We start from the raw sequence: 20,156 nt of genomic DNA, 5'->3' as shown, positions 1-20,156 counted from the left end.
AAACATATTTGTTGATCAATTAGGAAAGAATCTCTAGTAACATAGTGCCATCGGCTATAGTCATGCAGATTATGTGTACCTATGCAAATATTGTCATTTTCTCTTCTTTTTTTCCCCTTTAAATGTTAGGTTCAGAACTTGCAAGCCTATATGTTTACACACACATGCCCCTTTTATATGAAAAACTAGCCATGCAATTATCAATTAGTTGGTGTGTAGGAATGATCATTTGAAATTGAATAGTGTTATATGTGTTTGTAAAGTTGATTTTGTTCTTTTTAAAATTGTATGACAGGTTATAAATAGAATGGATGTTGATAAAATGTCAAAGAGAAGTGATGAATATGCTTCTGAATCAAGTGATGATGACTTGCCTGAGTTATTGATAATTGATATTATTTATGATTATGACAAGGACTTTTTAAATAAAACAAAGGTTCGAACATCTACATTATCTGGTCATGACTTTGTTGCTGAGGTATTAAATGGATCTGAACAACTTGCTTTGACTTGTTTCGAATGGAGAAGACATGTTTTGTTAACTTTTGTAATGAATTGAGGGGGAAGAGCTTCTTAACAGAATCAAGAGGTGTACTTATAGAGGAAAAAGTTGCAATGTTTTTATTCATAATTGGTCATAATGTTCGTCACAGAGTTATTGCAGATCGTTTCCAACATTCAACATAAACAATTTCTCATTGCTTCAAAGAAGTGTTAAGAGCAATATGTCAACTAGGAAAAGAGTTGATAAAACAAGAATCCTTGGAATTGCCCGACAAAATTAAAACCAATGCAAAATACTATCCTTGGATTAAGGTATGGAATTTTTCATTTATAATATCATTTATATGTTAGAAGTAATGTATTTTTTTTGTTTGGGTTTTATTGTTGAATTGTTTGGGTACAATTGATGGCACACATATTAGCGCATGTGTCCCTGCTGATAAGTAAATTTTATGTCAAGGTAGAAAGTCAATAGTTACGCAAAATGTCATGTGCGCTTGTGATTTCAATATGATGTTTACATATGTGTATTCGGGATAGGAAAGAAGTGCACATGATGCAAAAGTTTTTATGGATGCACTTACCAATCCAAATACACATTTTCCTTGGCCGTCTAGAGGTGAGCACTAGTATTATAATTTTGTTTTGCTTTGAATAAATATTTAAATTTTAATTTAACATAGTTTATATTGACTTAGATTTTTTCTATCTTGTTGATTCTGGCTATTCATGCACTGGAGGTTTTCTTCCCCCTTATAAGGGTGAAAGGTATCATGCGCAAGAATATAGAGGCGAAGCTAGACAGCCCAAAAGTCGGGAGGAATTATTTAATTATAGGCACTTATCTTTGAGAATGACAATTGAACGTTGCTTTGGAGTTCTAAAAAATAGATTTCCTATTTTGAAGTTGATGCCTCCATATAAACCTACTAGGCAGTGATTAATAGTTATTGCATGTTGTACAATTCACAATTATATATGCAAATGAAATTTGCGTGATGAATTATTTAGGATTTGGGAAGAAAAGGATATAAAGATAGATGTTATGAATGAAGCTCCTCATGAGATAGGGGGAACGAGCTCAAATGATAATATCTTGTTGAGATTATCTGATCAAGGCGCAGCAGATATGGCAATGTATAGAGATCATCTTGCAAATAGGATGTGGGCACAACATAACTAATAGATTAGTTGAACTGATTTGACAACATTGGACATCTTGTTATGATAAACAAGATTGAAGTAATAGTTTTCAAAACATTATTCCATTTATCTCATGAACTTTTTATTATCCTATGTCATATATATTACTTTTATTTTTTATTTGTCTTTGGAGTAAATGTCAGTTTCAAATTGAATTTAATTCATGAATTCTATTTTTTCTTTTTAGTATATTTAGCTGTTTTGATTTATCACCCACAAGCAAATTATAAAATTATACCGTCAATAAAATATGTTAGTAATAATATATAATAAAATTTATATTCTTATAAATATTACTCATTTTGTAAACTATAGGGAGCTTCAAAAAAAAATTGTACTTTATTGGCGGTAACATATAAATTAATTTTGCTAGTCAAAATAACAGTCAAAACAATTTCTATCAAGTGAGTTTTATTGTATTTTAGTTTTTAAAACTTATTTTTAGTATTAATTTTGCCAAGCAATTTTTTTTGTTTTTAAATTCTAAAACTGTTTTTGAATTACTATTACCAAACAAGTTTTTTTTTTTAGTTTGTTCTCAAAAACAGTTTTTAAAATTATTTTATAAAACAATTTTTAAAAACAAATAATGAAAACAATAACCAAACAAGCTATACCCTGATCCTTAGTATGACTTATTTTAAGTTTATTTGATGATCACACCAACTCTACTGCCTAGCTATTACCTTTGATTTAGAGCAGAAGGCACTAATAATTAACCTTTCACGTGGCCAAAAACAAAAATATTCACCTCACATAGACTAATGGTAATAACAAAGTTAACGCGCACCACAACTGTTAAAACAAGGCTTAAATAAATTCCCCTCATTCAATCAGTATTTCATTTATAGTTGTTAAAATATTTTATTAATATTTAAAAATTATCTATACATATTATTTTTTTAAAAAAATTCAAAACAATTATCATTATCAAAGCACCCTTCACATATTTTGTTTCCTATTTAATATTTAATACTTTTTGGGTATTATATCACAATTTCTTGCAACCATTCAATTCAATTAAATTATTATTATTATATACATGAGATATTTATTGAATGAGTAGACTCGGATCACTTACCCCATCTAAATCTATAGAAACAATAACAAACAGGTTCATAAAAAAGCAACATAATTAGCAAAACAATTTCTGAAATATTGCAATGCATGATGAGATCCAAGGAAAGGACGAATCTACATTTGTTGAACCATGCTCCTCCTGCTTCATTAAAAAACACGAACTAACATAAAACCTCACATCAAACCAGCACCAAGAGCAACAAAATCAAACCAGAAAGCCATGAAAATGCAGAATATCTCTTCATCAGATATATATAGCTGCCGCCATGAAATTGCCTTGAGCATATCAGAACCGTAAAACGAAGAATCCTGTAAACAAGAACCGATCAACCACCATAAAACACTAAGAGCAAAAAAAAAAACATGTTGCTGAGCTTGGATAAAATTTAAAATGACAGACACCACCCTCACCTCTTCAGTACGTCCTGATGATGTAAACATAAGTTTAAAAGAAGTGGTTATCTTAAAAGACAAGCTTATTAGGTAAAAGAGCTCTTTGAATTTATAAATCTCATTTCGATGTTACGGTCTACTTGACACGGTACTCATAACACTTTCACATGAGGCGAAACAAAAAACAACAGTTTATATATATATATATATATATATATATCTTGTAACCTTTTTTTTTTTTTTTTTTTATTAACTAATATTGCTCTAAAATCAGAATCTATATATTAACTCACCTGAGCCTCTGTGCTTCGTGGCTCTATAAATAATGCAAAGGACATCATTCATCACCAGTAACATGCACACAGCCACGTGTATTAGATGGTGATGAGTTATTGGTCTTATATACGCACACACAGACACAAGGCATGCATTGTTGATTAGATCAATAAAACATGGCTGATTCTGAGGTTCAGACCAAGTCCTGCAGGTAAGTATATCCATCTCTGAGAGAACTTGCACAATAGCTTATCCATTGCTGATTCTGATCTCGATCTCTACACTTGTGTGTGTGTGTATAGAGAGAGAGAGAGAGATCAGAATATTAATTAGGTTACTAATTGTGATGCATGTAGAGGGGTTCATGTGTGGGTTATTGCGGAGAGCACAAAACAAGTACTTCTCCAACGACGTCGTTCGGGCTTGTGGGATGTCTCTGCTTCTGCAAACATGGCTGCTGCTGCTTCTTCTTCCTCTTTCTTCACTGCTCGGTAATGTATTCTTATGCATTTCTCTTTCTTCTTATTCTTACATTTAATTTTCCATGTCAAGGATCACTTCGATAATATATTCTCCAATGCAAATAATGAGTAATTCTTGCTAGATTGGTTGAAACTTTTTTCCTAAATTTTAATTTGGTATAATTCAATTTTTATAATTTTAATTATTTAAAATGTTAATCATTATATTTTAAAAAATAAAATTATATTAAAAACTATCATGCATAATTCAACAAGTCGAGAGATTGTTGAATCAACTTATTTTAAAGTTTGAAGTTTAAATACTAAAATATGTGGTTATATTAAATAAATATACCAAAGTATCACCATGGTACTTGTGAGGCTATCGTGAGTAACAATGGTTCTGCGCAGTGATGTCACCTCAAGTTTCCCATGATACCGTACCATACGGTGAAATTATATTAAGAAATAGAGTTATGTTTTGAATTTTAAGGATTAATATTTTATATATACCCTACAATTATGGGGATGGAGTTACACTAAATTAAAATTCGAGAAAAAAATTATAGTAATTAAATTGGACCATGTTAAAGTTGAAAGATTAAATTGTAATTAAGTTAAAATTATAAAAACCAAATGGTTAAATTTTCCAAAAAAAAAATTCACAAAATTCAGATATTTGTCACAAAGAGATATTAGCAATTTATCATTGATATATGAAAATTAATATGTTGTTCACGATGGTAAACCACTAAAATGTAATGAAGTAATCCTCCGGTTTTGAATATAGGGAGAATGACATTAAAATCTTTAAACTTAAAATTTATAATAATTAGGTCCTCAACAAAATTTTTAAAAAATTATTTATAAATATTGATTCAAATAGTCATAAATCTAGAAGTGCTATCTACAAATAAGACGGTTAAATTAAATTTTAAAAATAACTTTCTATTTGCGGTTGAGATTTCTATTTACAACTATTTAAATTAATATTTGTAACTTATTTTTTAAAAAATTTTATCAGGCATTTAACTGTCATAAATTCTAAGTTTTGAAACTTTATTGTCATTCTCTCTCTTATAGATGAGCAAATAATATGCCTGAATGTTGATATGATACATATTGCTCAAATATAATTTTTTGTAATCCTTGCCAAATTTTGCTTACTAGCTAACATGATTAATTTAATTATTTTCATTATTCTTTTAATTTTCAGGAGGGAGGTCAAGGAGAAGTTAGGCATAACCCTTCCAAATGATGCGTTTGAATTGTTATTTATTTTCCGTCAAGAGGGGTCAGTAGTTTAAAACGCTTCCTTATATCTAGTTTGCCAAATAATATTTAATTTCCTTTAAACTAAACTTCAATATCAAATAATTTGTGCTTAATTATAAATGCTCTAATTAATTATATTAATTTAATTTGAGTTTCAGTGTCATAAATGATGTATATGTGGTCACAACTGTTGATCCAATACCATTGGAGGCCTTTACTCATCAGGTAAAAAATGGACACATTAAAATGTAATGGAATTAATACCATGAATTTTTTTTCATGATAGTGAGAATGATACAAAGAATATTTATTTTTATATTTGATTACAAGAAAAAAAGTTTAAAAAAAAAAAGGACTCCACAATGTTGTAGTTCCTTAGAAGAGGGGTATTTGTGGAAATGGCGTGATTCCAACATGAGGGAATCAGAATTCATCACATTTTTTGGAGAGAATCATCACTTTCAACAAATCTGGTAAATGAGGCTTTCCATAGAACCAGGATTTATACAACAAAAAAAGCAAGCCAAACACAACAAATCAGGGAATGCATGCAATCAAGATTATCAAAGAAGTTTGCATGACCTGATGCAAATGATTTTTTTATTTTTTATTATTGAAATGACAGGAAACAGAAGTTTCAACCGTCAAATACATCTCTTATGAAGAATATAAAAGGCTACTGGCTAAAGAAGATTCTGATTATGCCCCTTATGATGTTCACGGACAGTACGGTCAACTTTTTGATACTTTTGAAATGAGGTATGTCACATTTCTTAAAATTTCTCAAACATGAAGCAAATGTTCCTTTTGTTTTCTAATTACACATGCTGGAAAAATTAGATTATTTAAGTATTCTGCTTTTGTTTCTTGTGCTGGTGGCATAACCTCAATCTTAGTTCATGTACATAGCTTTCTTAACACTACATTGTTGAAAATTGAACCAATCATTGAATTATTTAAGGCACTGCTTTAAAAGTTAATAGTCAAAACTATAGTTGAACTGTGATTAAATCAATAAAAAATAAAACATTTTATTAAACCGATCAATATACTAGTTTAATGATTTACTTGTTCAACTGAGTAAGTTGACCTGAATTTTCATATTTCATTAACACTATAGCTTTGCTAAGGAATACAAAATTATGAGCTGAAAAATTTATTACACATTGATCATGTGCTTATTTTTGGTTTGTCAAGGTACAAGGAGGATACTGTAGCTCGCAGTTTGACTTTGCAGAACCAACTAAAACGTTATGCTCCTATTTCACTCAAAGCAGAGGTTGTCGAATTTTTCATACATGTGATACCATAACTTATTTTTCCAAAATTTGATGTAGCTCCTTAATTAATCATCAGAAATATATTTGATTTTTATGTCTTGCAGTTGACAGGGCTCACTGAATCAGACAGAAATGCTCTTTTTTTTCTTGTCAAGGCTGCAGCTGTTATGGATGAAATTTTTTATCTTCAGGTCAAGTTTACATTTTTTTTAAAATGATAAATTTGTTCAAGTATTATTTTCTCTGTAAGTTTTTCTATAGATTTTATTTCTGTAAGTTACATTATGTGGGCATGTTCACATCTAGTTTATAAAATTTGTAACATCACATTTATGATGCTTATTTTCTATGCCCACATAAAAGTTTGGAAAAATGACAAATAAGAATTTCAAAATGTGCAAATAACCAATTAAGATCATGAAATAATGAAATCAAATTTTAGGACGATGGTCCTTATTTGTAGTTTCAAAAATAATACTTTGACTAAAGAGCCCCTATTTGAAATGCCAACTTAAAATTTAATAGTGCTTAAATCACTTTAATTGAGCTGGAAATTTAGTTAAAAGGGGTTATGAAATCACTTTATTTGAATAGAAAAAGTTTTTACTCCCAAACTTGCAAGTTATCTCCAGACAGGGCATTTTAGTCAAATTACTGTTTTTAAAACTAAATAAAAAAAGACTATAATTCTAAAATTCGATTTCATAATTTTGTGGTCTTGAGTTGTTTGCAATATTCTGAGGTCCTTATTTGTGATTCTCCCTATAATTTTTTATGCATTGTAGTGCCGGTCTGATACTTTTGCATTCAATGTCATTTTTGGGGAATCTCGATGCCACTTTTGTGAGACACTACAAATGGGAGCTTTTGGAAAAAAAAAAAAAAAGCACATTTGAAATGCAAACCAAACAGACCAATTATGATAGATTGTGAGAGAATTCAGGGAATATTGTGTTATTTTCAATAGAAGAATGTGTTTATATACACAATAATTAAATCAGTTGGCTCAACTAGCATGACAATCTAACTAACTTAATCTCGAACTCCCTTAACTACCAAGCTAACCTTACAGATTGTTTTAAGCACATTACATAGTTTGATTGGAAAAAATTTATTTCTTTCTTCACAAGGTTGTGTGGTAGTTCACATTAACTACTACAGTTTGTCAATTTGTCAAATCAGGCTTGGCACAGTAATCCAATTCTAAAAGATTGGTTGAAGAAGCATGCTCATAGATCAGAGTTACATAAGTTGAAATGGTCCTATTATCAAATTAACAAGACCCCATGGTAAGTCACAATGGCTTACTCTATTATATTATTAGATGGTATATAATTTTACATCCGCTGAGATAGATTGGTGGATTAATTTAGGCCCTTTTATAGCACACTATGGGAAGTTGAAAATTCCATATAAATTGGGCTATCACTATTTTCAACACACTATTGGTTTTTATAGTTAGAGAAATGAAAAGCTACTTTAAATTGTGGAATCGATGATAAAAGCCAAAAATGTCTTTTTTGGATTACTTTTAAATTTAAAAATGAAGGATAATTTAGTTTTTTAACTTTAAATTATTTCCTTTTGTTAATAAAATGAAAAGATGATTGGGGAAGAGATAATCTGAACTGAAATGATACACGCATTTGAAGCTTCTTTTGACAGTTCTTTTGACAAAATATGAACATTCTACTACCTTGACTTGAGCACAACAATTTTTTTTTGTTTTGATTTCTTGACAGGGTTCTTTTTTCTCTACAAAAAAATAAAATAAAAATAAAACCAAGTTCTTTAAAGTATTTTGAATAATTTTTTCACTGTTGATAGGTCAAGCCTTGATGAAGACAAGGCATTTTTGACAACAGCAGATTCAGCAATAAGGTTGCTTCCAAAGGCAACAAGGCCAGTCAAAGGGTGGAAGGGTTTGGAATATAGAGCAGCATTTCCTGTTCTGAAACCACCTGGGGCAAACTTTTACCCTCCAGATATGGACAAAATGGTAAATTATCAATAATAATATAATATACTGCAGGAAAGAATTTGATTTTGAAGCATGGAGAACAATATGAGCAAGTGTCTTGTAGGAATTTGAAGCATGGAAGGACAGTCTAGAAAAGGATCAACAGAAAGAGGCAACAGGATTTTTCAGTGTTATCAAAAGGCAGAGTGAATTTTATTTGGATTCTGATATGTCAGATACCAACGTGGGTGCTACACCTGATCTTTATATAGCTCCTTATTCACAAGAGTACAAGTCTCTTCTTGTTAAAGCTTCAGAGTTATTGCATAAGGCTGGAGATCTTACCAGCTCACCGAGGTATACTTCCTTCTGATTCTCATCATTGATCTGTCATTAGGTCTCTCAAGTGGAATATTGTTTCATGTACAGATATTGGTGACTAATTAACTCTTTCTTTCCAAGTATAGTTTGAAGAGACTGCTACATAGCAAGGCTGATGCTTTCCTTTCAAATGATTATTATGAGTCTGATATAGCCTGGATGGAGTTGGTTAGTCATTTTCTTTAATCAACTTCAAACTATTATTATGCTTTCCTTTTCATTTTTTCCCCTTACTCTGTTTCCATACCTTCCCTATTTGTCATGATAACTTGATAAGAATGCACATTATTTTTTTTGGGGGTTGGGGGAAGAGAATAAAAAGCTTCTTGATATTGCTCCCACTGGATTTTATATGACTACCTATAGGTTGTCAATTCAGGTCAAGCCCTTCAGACTATTTGTTTAGGTCATGCGTTTGGAAAAAATGAGGGATTTTACATTAAAGAATTTTTACGCTCAACCCTTTTAAGTTCTTTAAAAATGGATTCAGGCTCAAATTAACCCTTTTAAATCTGGAATTTTTTTTTTCTAGTTAACCTGTGGTTGAAATTGTCAATATTTGTGAAATAACATAGTTGAAGTTGTTTGGTTTATTTTAATTTTTAAATTAATATATAAAATGACACATTTTTTAAAATTATATATTAACATAATTAAAATTTTAAATAAAAAATAAAAAAATATGCAAACTTTTGGGCTTAACCCTAAGCCATGTCAGTGAGGCCAGGCTTAAGAAACATGTTTAATTTTAGATATGTAAGCCAACCTTTATTAACAGCCCTCCATACCTATAAACGTCAATGACTTATGTACCATTAAGTGCTTTATAGTTTTGGGTGCAATGTGCTTTACTTCACTGAAATTTTCAAAGATCATACAATTGTTGTTGATTTTTCCCTCTGCTGTCATAGGACTCAAAGTTGGATGTTACTATTGGGCCATACGAGACTTACACGGATAAACTTTTCGGGTGCAAGGTAAATTTTACAGTATGATTGAGGTTAGATAGACAGTGTAAGTTTCAAAGCTTGATCATATAGCTATATAAATTATTTATATCTTTTCAGATGAAATGTGATCATGCTTCCCACGATTGTTGTATAGTACTATTGGATAAAGTAATCGTTACCATCTGGCTAATTATAAGAATTGTGAATTTTTTGTCACCAAAATGCAAGGTTCATTCATGAAATGTCTATTTTGTGTAGGACATAGGATATCACATTCATGAAATGATTGTCACTTTAGAGTTTCTCACATAAATAAATTAAAAAAAAAAAGAAGTTAACCTAAGATTGGAAAGTTTAAGATAGTTAGATCTCAACCTCACCAGAGTTAAGACAAACTTTTAAATTTAAAGATGGCTTACAGAAGTATGTACAGATTACCTACTAATAAAGTCCTCACATCAGTAACAAGATTTGATCCCATAACTTTGTGGGTTATAAATCAAATCTTTACTAATTGACCAATCTTTGTTGGTTAAAAAAAATTATTAAATAGTCAAGATTGTACCAAAATCTAACAGTATTTGATTATTTTATATTAACGAGGTGCTAGCAATCTCTAAGAGTTTTTCATGCTGCAACGTCTAAGTCAATCTAAACGTAGTTCTAGTCAGTGAACTCAGTGTAAACAGTATCTCAGTTTGAGAAAATTAGTATCTTCTAAATTAGGACTTAGAAATTTCATCGAAATTTTTCAAGGCTACTTTTGAAGCATTTATTGGAGTCCGGGATGATAAAGCTTCAGCTCAACTCAAACTCTTTGGTGACAATTTGCAAGTACAATTTCTCATCAGATAAGACTTCAAATTTAATTTTTCCCCCAAAGTTATGAGCTATCAAAATCTTACTAATTTCTTCTTCTGAAGGTTCTAGAACAAAATCTCCCAATGGACAGTGCATACAAATCAAAACATGTAAATGCTGCACCTATCCGTATTATCCAGCTTATATATAATGCCGGGGTAAGTGTCAAGAATAGCGTAGTATATTCATCATCATTTTCTTATGATGTTTATTGATTAACTTAGATTTCTGGGTTATTAAATTATTAAGTTGGCGAGTTCTTTGTCAGGATGTGAAGGGACCACAGATTGTTGCTTACAATCTACCAAATGATGAGCGTATAGTAAAAGATCGAGGAACATCAATGGTCATGCTTAAGAATGTTCAAGAGGCTAAGTAAATATTACATTTTTATTCTGATCAAGTAGCAAAAATGAATGGATCTCTTCTCGGTTTATGCGTGTCATCCTTGCACAGGGAATATGTGTTGAGTCCCATATTGAGGAGCCTTACAAGTGAAGTGAGATTTGTAAGCTTCTTTGTGTAGTTCCAATCTTATTGGATGTCCCCAAGGGTACTGAATGGATCTCTTCTGTTGCATTTCTTTCCTTTTGGTTCTTTTTTTTTTTTTTTTTGGGGTAAACTTGCTGCCAATTATAATCAGGTTTAAGCATATTCTTCTGCCCATTGCTGAAATCTGTGTTGCAAAGGAACAACAAGAGCTTGTGGATTTTGAGTCATTCTTCTCCCATACAATTTGCCATGAATGCTGCCATGGGATTGGACCTCATTCCATAACACTCCCAAATGGCAAGAAGTCTACAGTGAGATTGGTCAGTTGCATGATGCGTGTTTTATTTGAGAAAATTCTGTAAATTTTGAGTACTTTCACAGAAAAATCAGTCACTTAAGCTTTAATGATTATGTTAATGGCGTAGCTAACAAACCATTATATGTCATAAAAAAAGATTTTACTTCTCTATTGTAGGAGCACGATACTGTAAGGAGAGAGATAGACACATGAGGTGGATAGGTCCCACCTAACTTGCAGGACCCACCACCCTTGTCAATTTTTTTGTTCAACAGTCAAATTGAATGCGGCTTTTATTAGGAAGAAGCTATTAATGTTGTAAGGAGAGAGATAGACACGTGTGACTTAATGATTGGGTTTTCACATTCTAGCAAGATTATTGAGGAGACAGAGAGAGGAAATAGAAGTCCCTAAACACCATTAATTGGTTGTTCAAATATTGAGAATTGAAGTATTAATAATTCAGAAAGTTACAATTCTGAGCATCATTTCATTCTGTTTTGATTTTAATTTTTATAATCTCTTTTTTCTTCTGATGCAGGAATTGCAAGAATTCCACTCAGCTATGGAAGAAGCAAAAGCTGATATAGTTGGTCTCTGGGCATTGAGGTTTCTAATCCAAAAAGTCAGTTTCTAATAATAACATTTATCACTCAATACATGTGTCAATGTCTCATTTTCAACGGCTAATCATGCATGTGACATGTTTTGACCAGTGCTTCTGAGGTTGTCTTCATCAGTAAAAAATTTCTGTTCTAATAATCACTTAATCTTATGGATTAGCTGGATACTTTAGTCCTATAATTTACTTCAATTAGAATTACAATTCATGTTTGATCACTCCTAAATTTTTCTTCATAGAAACTTTTACTAATGCTAATTTATGGTGTGTACTTGTGGATTACCAGGACTTGCTTTCCAAGAGCTTATTGAAGTCCATGTATGCTTCTTTTCTCGCTGGATGCTTCCGGTCAGTACGTTTTGGCTTAGAGGAAGCTCATGGGTAAGCAAATTATGCGTTGTTCTTCCACTTACTACCCAAAATCGTGCCTATCCAATTGGTTTGGTTCGGTTTGGTTTAGTTTTTGCCCAAAATTAAACTAAGTTGAACCTTTGAACACCTTCAAGCATCTGATTTCACTATATATTTTGATTTCTTTTTGTCAGAAAAGGACAGGCATTGCAGTTCAACTGGTTATATGAGAAAGAGGCATATATCTGGCACACTGATGGCACATTTTCAGTTGATTATTCCAAGGTGTGTGTTTCTGTGTGTGTGTGTGTGTGTGTGTGTGATTTGGCTCAAATCCTCTCTAGTTTGTTTGTTTGACCCTTTGATTGGTTTCAGAAAGAATAAATTATAATGTTGTTCTTGTTTCAAAGATTGAAGGTGCTGTTGAGAGTCTGAGCAGAGAGATACTGACCATACAAGCCAAAGGTGACAAAGAGGCTGCAGGCTTGCTTCTTCAGAAGTATGGAGTCATCTCAGAACCACTCAAACTTGCTTTGAAGAAGTTGGAGAATGTTCAGGTAACCACACTATACTGTTATTTGCCACTTTGCTAAGCTGATATGCCTTTCATTTAGTATATATTACTTATTAAGTAAATGGGCGAAGAGTCCCAAAAATGGGGGAAAAGAATAAATGGGCAAAGAACAGAATAAATGCCATATCTTAATATAAACCTCAAAATCCAAGTTTAGGTGTCCTACCATTTTATTATATATTACTTATTAAATCTAATTTTATCATATATATCAGATTTTTCATATAAACTCAAGTCTTTTTTTTTTTGGCCAAAGATCAACTCAAGTTTATTAACACTGGACAATCTAACAATAATAAACAGGCCCACCAAATATCTTTATTTTCCTTCGCTCCTCACCTGGACTCCAGATCTATCAAGAGAGAATCAAAGCAACTCCTAGTATTTAGCTCTGAAATATCTGAAGGTCACTTGTTTGCATGCTGCTCAATGCTTTTTTGAAATTTCAATACAAAGATAAAAAAAAGGTGGACTCAAATTCTAGTGGGATATTTACTGTGTTTTACGGCAAACTATTTTTTTTTCCCTTTAGAGTACACAAATAAATAATAATCCAATAAAAATCTCGAGTAAAAAGAGATGCATTGATCGAATAAAATGTTGGATGGGAAGTTTTAAATTTAGATTCTATTAATCAAAAATAGAGAGAAGAAATAAAAAGTTATAATAACATAAAGAGAAGCTGAGTCTAATATAAACCCCCTTTTCTGATTTATTTTTTGCCTATCCCAACTATTCATGAGGTTTATTAAATAGTAAATTATAACCTTTCAAAAAAATAGTAAATTATAAAAAATAATATTATGCTATTAAGTTGTAAATTACAACAATTCCTCTAATAGCTTCTCTTGTGGATTTTACAGGTTCCTGTTGACATAGCCCCCTCCTTTCCCATTGCTGAAAAGATCTTGGAGTAAATTGACAAGAGCCAAGGCACTGAACTTTCCATCTTTCAGGATAATAAAATATGCTTCAAGTTTACTCAAAAATAAATAAATAAAATTAGCTTCAAGGATATGTACTGGAAGCTCATTTGCATGTTATGCCACTTGTTCTTGGCAAAATAATTGAACTTGCTGCTGTTGTTAATTTCAACTTCTGTGGTTATTAACTTCATCATGCTGGAATAATATGTTGGCCATTTCTAGACCTTTGGAGGAAGTTAAGGAGAGAGAATAAAATTTTTCTCTTTTTCTTTTTCTTGAATAAAGGATCAAGTTATACAGAAAGATAAAAAGACATTACATAACAAGGTTTCTGAGGTTAAGTAATATAGTTCTAGTTGATCCTGAAAAGTTGGAAACTCAAATTCTGCATAACTCATGAAGTAATTTGTCAGGTAAATCTAGAGTTTTATATTAATTGTTTGAAAAATACCTTTTATAATTAAACCTCTTAAACAAGCAAGTTATTTATGCCATTGACATTATACATAAAATAAATTTAATTTTTTTAAAAAATATTAAATGATCAAGATGTGTATAAATTTCTTGAAATGTTACTCTCATATAGAAAACTTACTTCTTACGAAGTAATTTTTTTTTTTTTAAGGAAATGTGAATAGTTGTATCAAGTGACCTAAGTATTATTTAAACTAAAATTAGTTGGCGACATTTTGACTTTGGGTTCACATATTTAAAATTTGATTTTAAATTAATAATTTTATATTTAAAATTAAATTTGTTTAGTTATATAGTGTAAATTTTTTTGATAAAAAGAAAAGAGTTGAATCACATGAAACGAAAGATTGAGATAACAAATTTGTTTTCACTTTTCAATCGGTAAAAAATAAAAACGGGAGATGGAAGAAAACAAACCAATAGCTGTTCCTGTTAAGAAAAAAGATCGAAGAATTCACATATAGTTATTTTTAAATTACAATTAATTTTTGCTGAAGAAGGATATTTTGGTAACTATACATCAAAATTAATTACGATTATAGTCTTTGCGACTTGAGAGTTATTTATACATTTCATTTTGGGAAAATTAGAATCTATACACGGGCCTTCTATGTGATTTTCTCAAAAATGTTCAGAGAATCTGCTTTTTCTTTTTCTTTTTTCTTTAGTCAAATTAAAAATTTGAATTACCTCCTCGTATCGGGAAAGTTGTCGCTTTGTGTTTTCTTGTTGGAGAAGCAGAAAAGCTCTGACAGTAAACGCTGTAGACACTAGACGGGGCCTGGATGACGACTTCAGAAACTTCAAACCTAAGCCGACCACAACGAGGTAAACAAATTTTCTCATGGTTATCGTCGAAATTTGTTCGTTTTCAAGAAAAGAAGAAGAAGAAGAAGTGTTGAGGATCTTGCAGAAACAGTGCCAACGGATGATTTTATTTTCTCAGCTAACAAGGGTTTGAGAAAGTCAGAGGGTTCGAAGGAAGGAATTAGCCCACTTACTAAGAAATATTGGCATCAACGATACAGGCTGTTCTCGAAATACGACCAAGGCATCCAAATGGATGAAGAAGGTTGGTTCTCTGTAACACCCGAAGAAACTGCCATTAAACATGCTCAGAGGTGTTCAGATCATGACCTTGTTATTGATTCCTTCTCTGGAGTTGGTGGAAACGCTATTCAGTTCGCCGCAAAGTAAATTTATTTCTTATTATTTTTGCTTAAATTCAGTACTTGCTTTAATATTCTGAAACTTGACATATAATGCATCACGGATGATGAAACTTTCACTAGCATAGCATAGTATTGAAATCCTGACTGTTTGAACCGGTAAACAGTTGAAGACATTCCTTTGACATGTTTAATAAAATAACTTGCATATGGCCGATGACCATGGTTCTAATTTTTTAACTTCTTGAATAAGTGTCTTGAGTTCAATGACCAATCTGCGTTATTACTTAAATTTTCCTTAGTTATTAATTTATTCCCTCAAGTTTAATTTTCATTAATTTAGTCCTTTAAAGTTATATTTAATTATCATGTTAGTTCTTTCAATTTTAAAACACAAATATACTATTCTTGTAACAGAAAAAATACAAATATACTCTTAAATTAATATAATGTGTAGAGCATGTTGGTGACTTGACAAGTATACCTAGCTCAATGAGAACAAATTAACCTTAAAATCAGTGTAATTTTTATTAACGCAGTCCCTTATCCTGTTTGTTGTTCTTTTTGTTTTTAAAAAATTTGAGTGTGTTTTTTTTCCTATCTAAATAATGACACTTCTTTTCATTAACTTACGTAACTACCATCAATATTTTGTTATTTATGTCAGCAAATTTTAACAATGTTACATCCTCCTTAAACAATAAAGACTAAATCAATAATTGAAATATACTTAAATAATCAAATCAGTAAAAATTAAACTTAAGGGGCCAAATTGATAATTGAGGCTAACTTAAGAGACTAAAAGTTTCACTATCTCAGTATATTGCAGTACTATTTGTTGCTTCATATTCTAAATTGAGTAATTGCTTTCCTAGTCTGAGCCTTGAAGTATACTACATTACATTATTGAAGGTCACCTTCTCCTTGGCAGCATCGAATTGCTTGTGTGCTTGTTGGACTTGGATTCCTCGCCCTTCCTAACTCCATGGGGTGCTCAGGATTAGTTATAAAGTTAGAATATTTGTGTTACTTTTATAATTTTATTTTACTTATAATCAATTTTTACAAACCTAATACACTGCACTTGAGCACTTGACACATTTTGACAAAGCAGATGAATTTTTTTCCCCCAACATTTATAAACTAAGCTGAAAATGGTGCATTGTAGTTTTATGGTAAAAATGCAATGCAAGAACTCTGCTAGTGACCAACTTAAATTTATTATTTTTAATATTGACTTTGGTTGACTGTGTTTATGTATAAAAGTATATTCTGTCGGAACAGCTTGTATTTGTTCATGCAGTTTGCACCTGTTTGGAGCTATTGATTTGAAAGCAGTGCGATGGGTTAGAATTGGTTACTATCTTAAACCTTCATTTCCATGCTTTTGCTTTGGAACCTTACAGGAACTAGATGAGACACACACAAAAGGAAAATACTACTTTGGGTCCCTATACTTTAATTGTATTTTGTTTTTAGTCCTATAATTTGTTTTTGTTGTTATTCATCCCTTCTATTTGATCCGTCTGCAATGTTAGTCTTTTTAATTTGAAAGATACTCATAATGACCATGAGCAAATCCAAATGGTTTTTTATTTTACTGCCATGGACTTAATACAATTTATAATTAACCTAGCCCAAAACTGCTTCTTCCAAATTATCACATAATTTGACACTGTTAAATCTGTGGAACCGTGCAGGAACTAAATGATGAGCGTGTGCGCATGTGTATAAACACAACATAGTATCTTAGTTCTCATAGTTTGTTATATCAATTTTCAGGGGCTGTCATGTTATTGCCATAGACATAGATCCTGTAAAAGTTGAGCTGGCCATGAATAATGCAAAAGTATATGGAGTTGAGGAATATATTGATTTCATTGTTGGAGATTTTTTCGCACTTGCTCCGTCGCTGAAGGCAAAATTTTATTGTCACTTTGTTGAGAGTTATGTTCATTCACAATAACTCGATTCATTTTACTATACTATGATGATACTATTACTTTTATGCTTTCATTCTCAGGGGGATATAGTGTTTCTTTCACCGCCATGGGGTGGTCCTTCTTATAAGGACATTCAAACATTTACACTCGAGTTACTTAAGCCAATAGATGGGTATGTCACGCTTACTTGTACCTTGAATGCTAAACTTTCCTAGAAATTTGTATAATCGCTTGTTTGATTTTGAGTCAAATTAACTTATAGCCTTTTGTTTTCCGGGTTATAGGACGAATTTACCTAGGAAGTTTTCTGCTGGGTGCAATTGGTATTCTTCACTTTCAATTAACACAATGTTATCCTGGAAGTTTAAAAAGTGGTGCAATGTCATTGTGTTAACATCTGACCAACGTTAATTGCTAGTCAAATGTTATTATAGGGTGACACTGCCATTTTTGAAACTTCCAGGATAACATTGTGCCAATCAAAAGTTAAGGACACCAATTGTGCTCCATGGAAAACTTCCAAGACCAATTTGCCTTATAACCTTTTTTTTCCCCTTCTGCTGCCTTCAATTCCCATTTACATCAGCGTGTACTGGCTTTTTTTTTTTTTTTGCCAAACAGAATGTCAGTGGCAGCTTAAGTGTACTGTTGATCTCTCTAGTTCCTTGAAAGCTATATTTGGTTCCCCTGGTTTAAAATTAGGCAATGTGGTCATCTTATTTGTTTAAAATAAGTCAGTTTTCTTTCTGTATCTCAAACCTATACAAATTTAATGTTAATAATAATTTGTGGACTTATACAATATTGTTTCCGAACTTGACATTGAAGTCAATATATTAAAATTGTTATGATATTTTATATAAACAAGAAGGCAGAAGAACAAATTTGGTTCACTCTTTTAAATAGGAGGACGTTGTTTTTTAAACTACGTGGGCTGAAGTGAAACTTGCATGAAACTAGGGGAACGAAAATGTGTCTAAGCCAATAGTCGCCAATTAGATATTCAAACTTCTGTTACTGGTTTTCATGGAAGCTGTTATGCATTTATGAATCTGTAATGATTGAATCTCACTGAAACCTTAGATTTTATGGATCTTTTGCCTTTGAAATCTAGCCAACCATTGCTTTTCTTTTCTTTTCTTTTCTTTTTTGGTTATTGATTTTTAGGCTGGCACTAACTTCCCTATCTCAAGACATATTTGGATCCATCTTTAGTTGACTCAAATGTAACATGCCTGGTAATGTTCAGGGTGTTGGTGGATCTCTTTTTCTCTCATTTAGGATTTAGTTATTTATTGATAAAATACAATGATGTTGTGTGATTCATTCAAGGGCTTAATGGTGATTTTGCTTTTAGATGGTAAGTTTAGGAGTGTTAAGGACTCCACTCATTTTTAATGCAATGTTTTTTTTTTCTCCAACATTTTAAAACGGTGCAATGTCACCTTACCATTAACAAATGTGAATTTTGAATATTAATTGGCTAGAAAATTGCAAAAAAAAGATATCAAAAATTACAGAAAAGAGCCAAAAAAATTATAAATTTTTTATATGGTACTTTTCTATAATTTTTTGGTCAAGTAATGGTCAAAGTTAATTTTTATTGACAGTAAAGCTAACATTGCATCATTTTTAAATGTTGAACGGAAACATTGAATTAAAAATGAGTTTAAGATCTCAAACATTTTTAGACTTATAATTTAAAGGTAATTTTATCCTTTAACCACTTATTTGACTAACCAAATTTGGTGACACGAGACTTCTTGTTTTGAGGTGGAAAAATGTTAATCCTTTTTGCAGTTATACTTTGTTTCAGGTTACTCAAGCTATAACTCCCAATATCATTATGTTTCTACCTCGGAACATAAACCTGAAACAAGTTCCGGAGTTGTCCTGGTTGTCTTCTCCTCCTCTGGAGCTTGAGGTAAAATGTCTGCAATATTTGGTTCATGCTAGAATTGTGTTTCCACTTACAATTTTAGGATAGAGACAGATTACAACAAAGGTGAACGGTCCAGAACTTCCTGTCCAAGTACTATTGTTTCAACTTTGCAGGTTGAACCAAATTATATACAGAACCATCTCAAGGGTGTTACTCTGTACTTTGGTAGTACGGTAGCTGCTTCGCCGAGATGTTCTACCGATGCCGATGATCTTGTATGAATCACAGGGTATAAAGTCCTTCCATATGAAGACAGTGTAATTAAAAGTGTTGAATGCAATCTTCTTTTATCAGCAAAAAATTGGATGGTCATGGGATGAATTAACAGCCATGCAGGCTTTGACGGTTTTTTTTTTTCCCCTTGTTTGGAGCTATCTCAATTTGAACTAAAATGGCAATGGAAAGAAAGCAACAAGAGGCAACATATAATGACCTTTATTATTAACTCCTAATTAACTCCACTAACTGATAATTTAAAAAGAAATGGTCAACTATGACTTTAAAGTTTAAAAATAAATATAAAGATTGAACTTGAAATTAGGGTCTTACATACGTATTTGAAGAAATAAATAGTATTTTTCAGCAATTAGAATGATTGAGAATATTGAAAACATGGAATATGCAACTTAGCTTTGAGGGAGGGATACTGAAGAACATAATAGTTATTTTGGAAATTTGCACTAGCTTGATGTAGCTAAAAGTTTCCTCGCTGCGGTTATGTGTGAATTGACGCACTAACCC

At 31.4% G+C, this 20,156-nt stretch overlaps 2 protein-coding genes and 1 pseudogene across 2 annotated transcripts; 2 read left to right on the top strand and 1 right to left on the bottom strand.

Moving 5' to 3' along the window:
* Positions 1-3,632: 3,632 nt before the first annotated feature.
* On the top strand, positions 3,633-13,938 carry LOC129289873 (nudix hydrolase 3-like). Its single transcript, XM_054926634.1, has 21 exons — positions 3,633-3,667; positions 3,813-3,947; positions 5,134-5,211; positions 5,351-5,417; positions 5,818-5,951; positions 6,390-6,471; positions 6,577-6,663; positions 7,655-7,761; positions 8,300-8,471; positions 8,557-8,789; positions 8,900-8,981; positions 9,725-9,790; positions 10,520-10,597; positions 10,687-10,782; positions 10,893-10,999; positions 11,268-11,436; positions 11,956-12,039; positions 12,323-12,417; positions 12,582-12,672; positions 12,798-12,944; positions 13,825-13,938. Exons 1-21 carry the CDS (start codon positions 3,633-3,635, stop codon positions 13,876-13,878), a joined length of 2,199 nt encoding a protein of 732 aa, XP_054782609.1. The 3' UTR covers positions 13,879-13,938.
* On the bottom strand, positions 11,035-11,181 carry LOC129291898 (U6 spliceosomal RNA; annotated as a pseudogene).
* A 1,124-nt stretch (positions 13,939-15,062) lies between the features above and the next one.
* Positions 15,063-19,860, top strand: LOC129290622 (uncharacterized). Its single transcript, XM_054927450.1, has 6 exons — positions 15,063-15,189; positions 15,308-15,554; positions 17,313-17,448; positions 17,554-17,645; positions 19,274-19,397; positions 19,529-19,860. Exons 1-6 carry the CDS (start codon positions 15,147-15,149, stop codon positions 19,634-19,636), a joined length of 750 nt encoding a protein of 249 aa, XP_054783425.1. The 5' UTR covers positions 15,063-15,146; the 3' UTR covers positions 19,637-19,860.
* Positions 19,861-20,156: the final 296 nt, after the last annotated feature.

This window comes from Prosopis cineraria, unplaced genomic scaffold, assembly GCF_029017545.1.
Source record: "Prosopis cineraria cultivar Desert tree isolate PC_DT_omini unplaced genomic scaffold, ASM2901754v1 PC13, whole genome shotgun sequence".
NCBI classification, from domain to species: domain Eukaryota; kingdom Viridiplantae; phylum Streptophyta; class Magnoliopsida; order Fabales; family Fabaceae; genus Prosopis; species Prosopis cineraria.
The sequence above is the reverse complement of the archived record's forward strand: the minus strand, read 5'-3'. Positions and strand labels throughout refer to the sequence as shown.

What these genes read in the sequence shown, in the direction of transcription:
- LOC129289873 (XM_054926634.1), top strand. Translation starts at nt 3,633, where the DNA reads ATGGCTGATTCTGAGGTTCAGACCAAGTCCTGCAG. An exon ending in TCTTTGGTGACAATTTGCAA is followed by an intron (nt 10,598 to 10,686) that starts GTACAATTTCTC and finishes CTTCTTCTGAAG; the next exon opens with GTTCTAGAACAAAATCTCCC. An exon ending in GGCTTAGAGGAAGCTCATGG is followed by an intron (nt 12,418 to 12,581) that starts GTAAGCAAATTA and finishes TCTTTTTGTCAG; the next exon opens with AAAAGGACAGGCATTGCAGT.
- LOC129290622 (XM_054927450.1), top strand. Translation starts at nt 15,147, where the DNA reads ATGACGACTTCAGAAACTTCAAACCTAAGCCGACCACAACGAG. An exon ending in CCTAAGCCGACCACAACGAG is followed by an intron (nt 15,190 to 15,307) that starts GTAAACAAATTT and finishes TTATTTTCTCAG; the next exon opens with CTAACAAGGGTTTGAGAAAG. An exon ending in GCTATTCAGTTCGCCGCAAA is followed by an intron (nt 15,555 to 17,312) that starts GTAAATTTATTT and finishes ATCAATTTTCAG; the next exon opens with GGGCTGTCATGTTATTGCCA.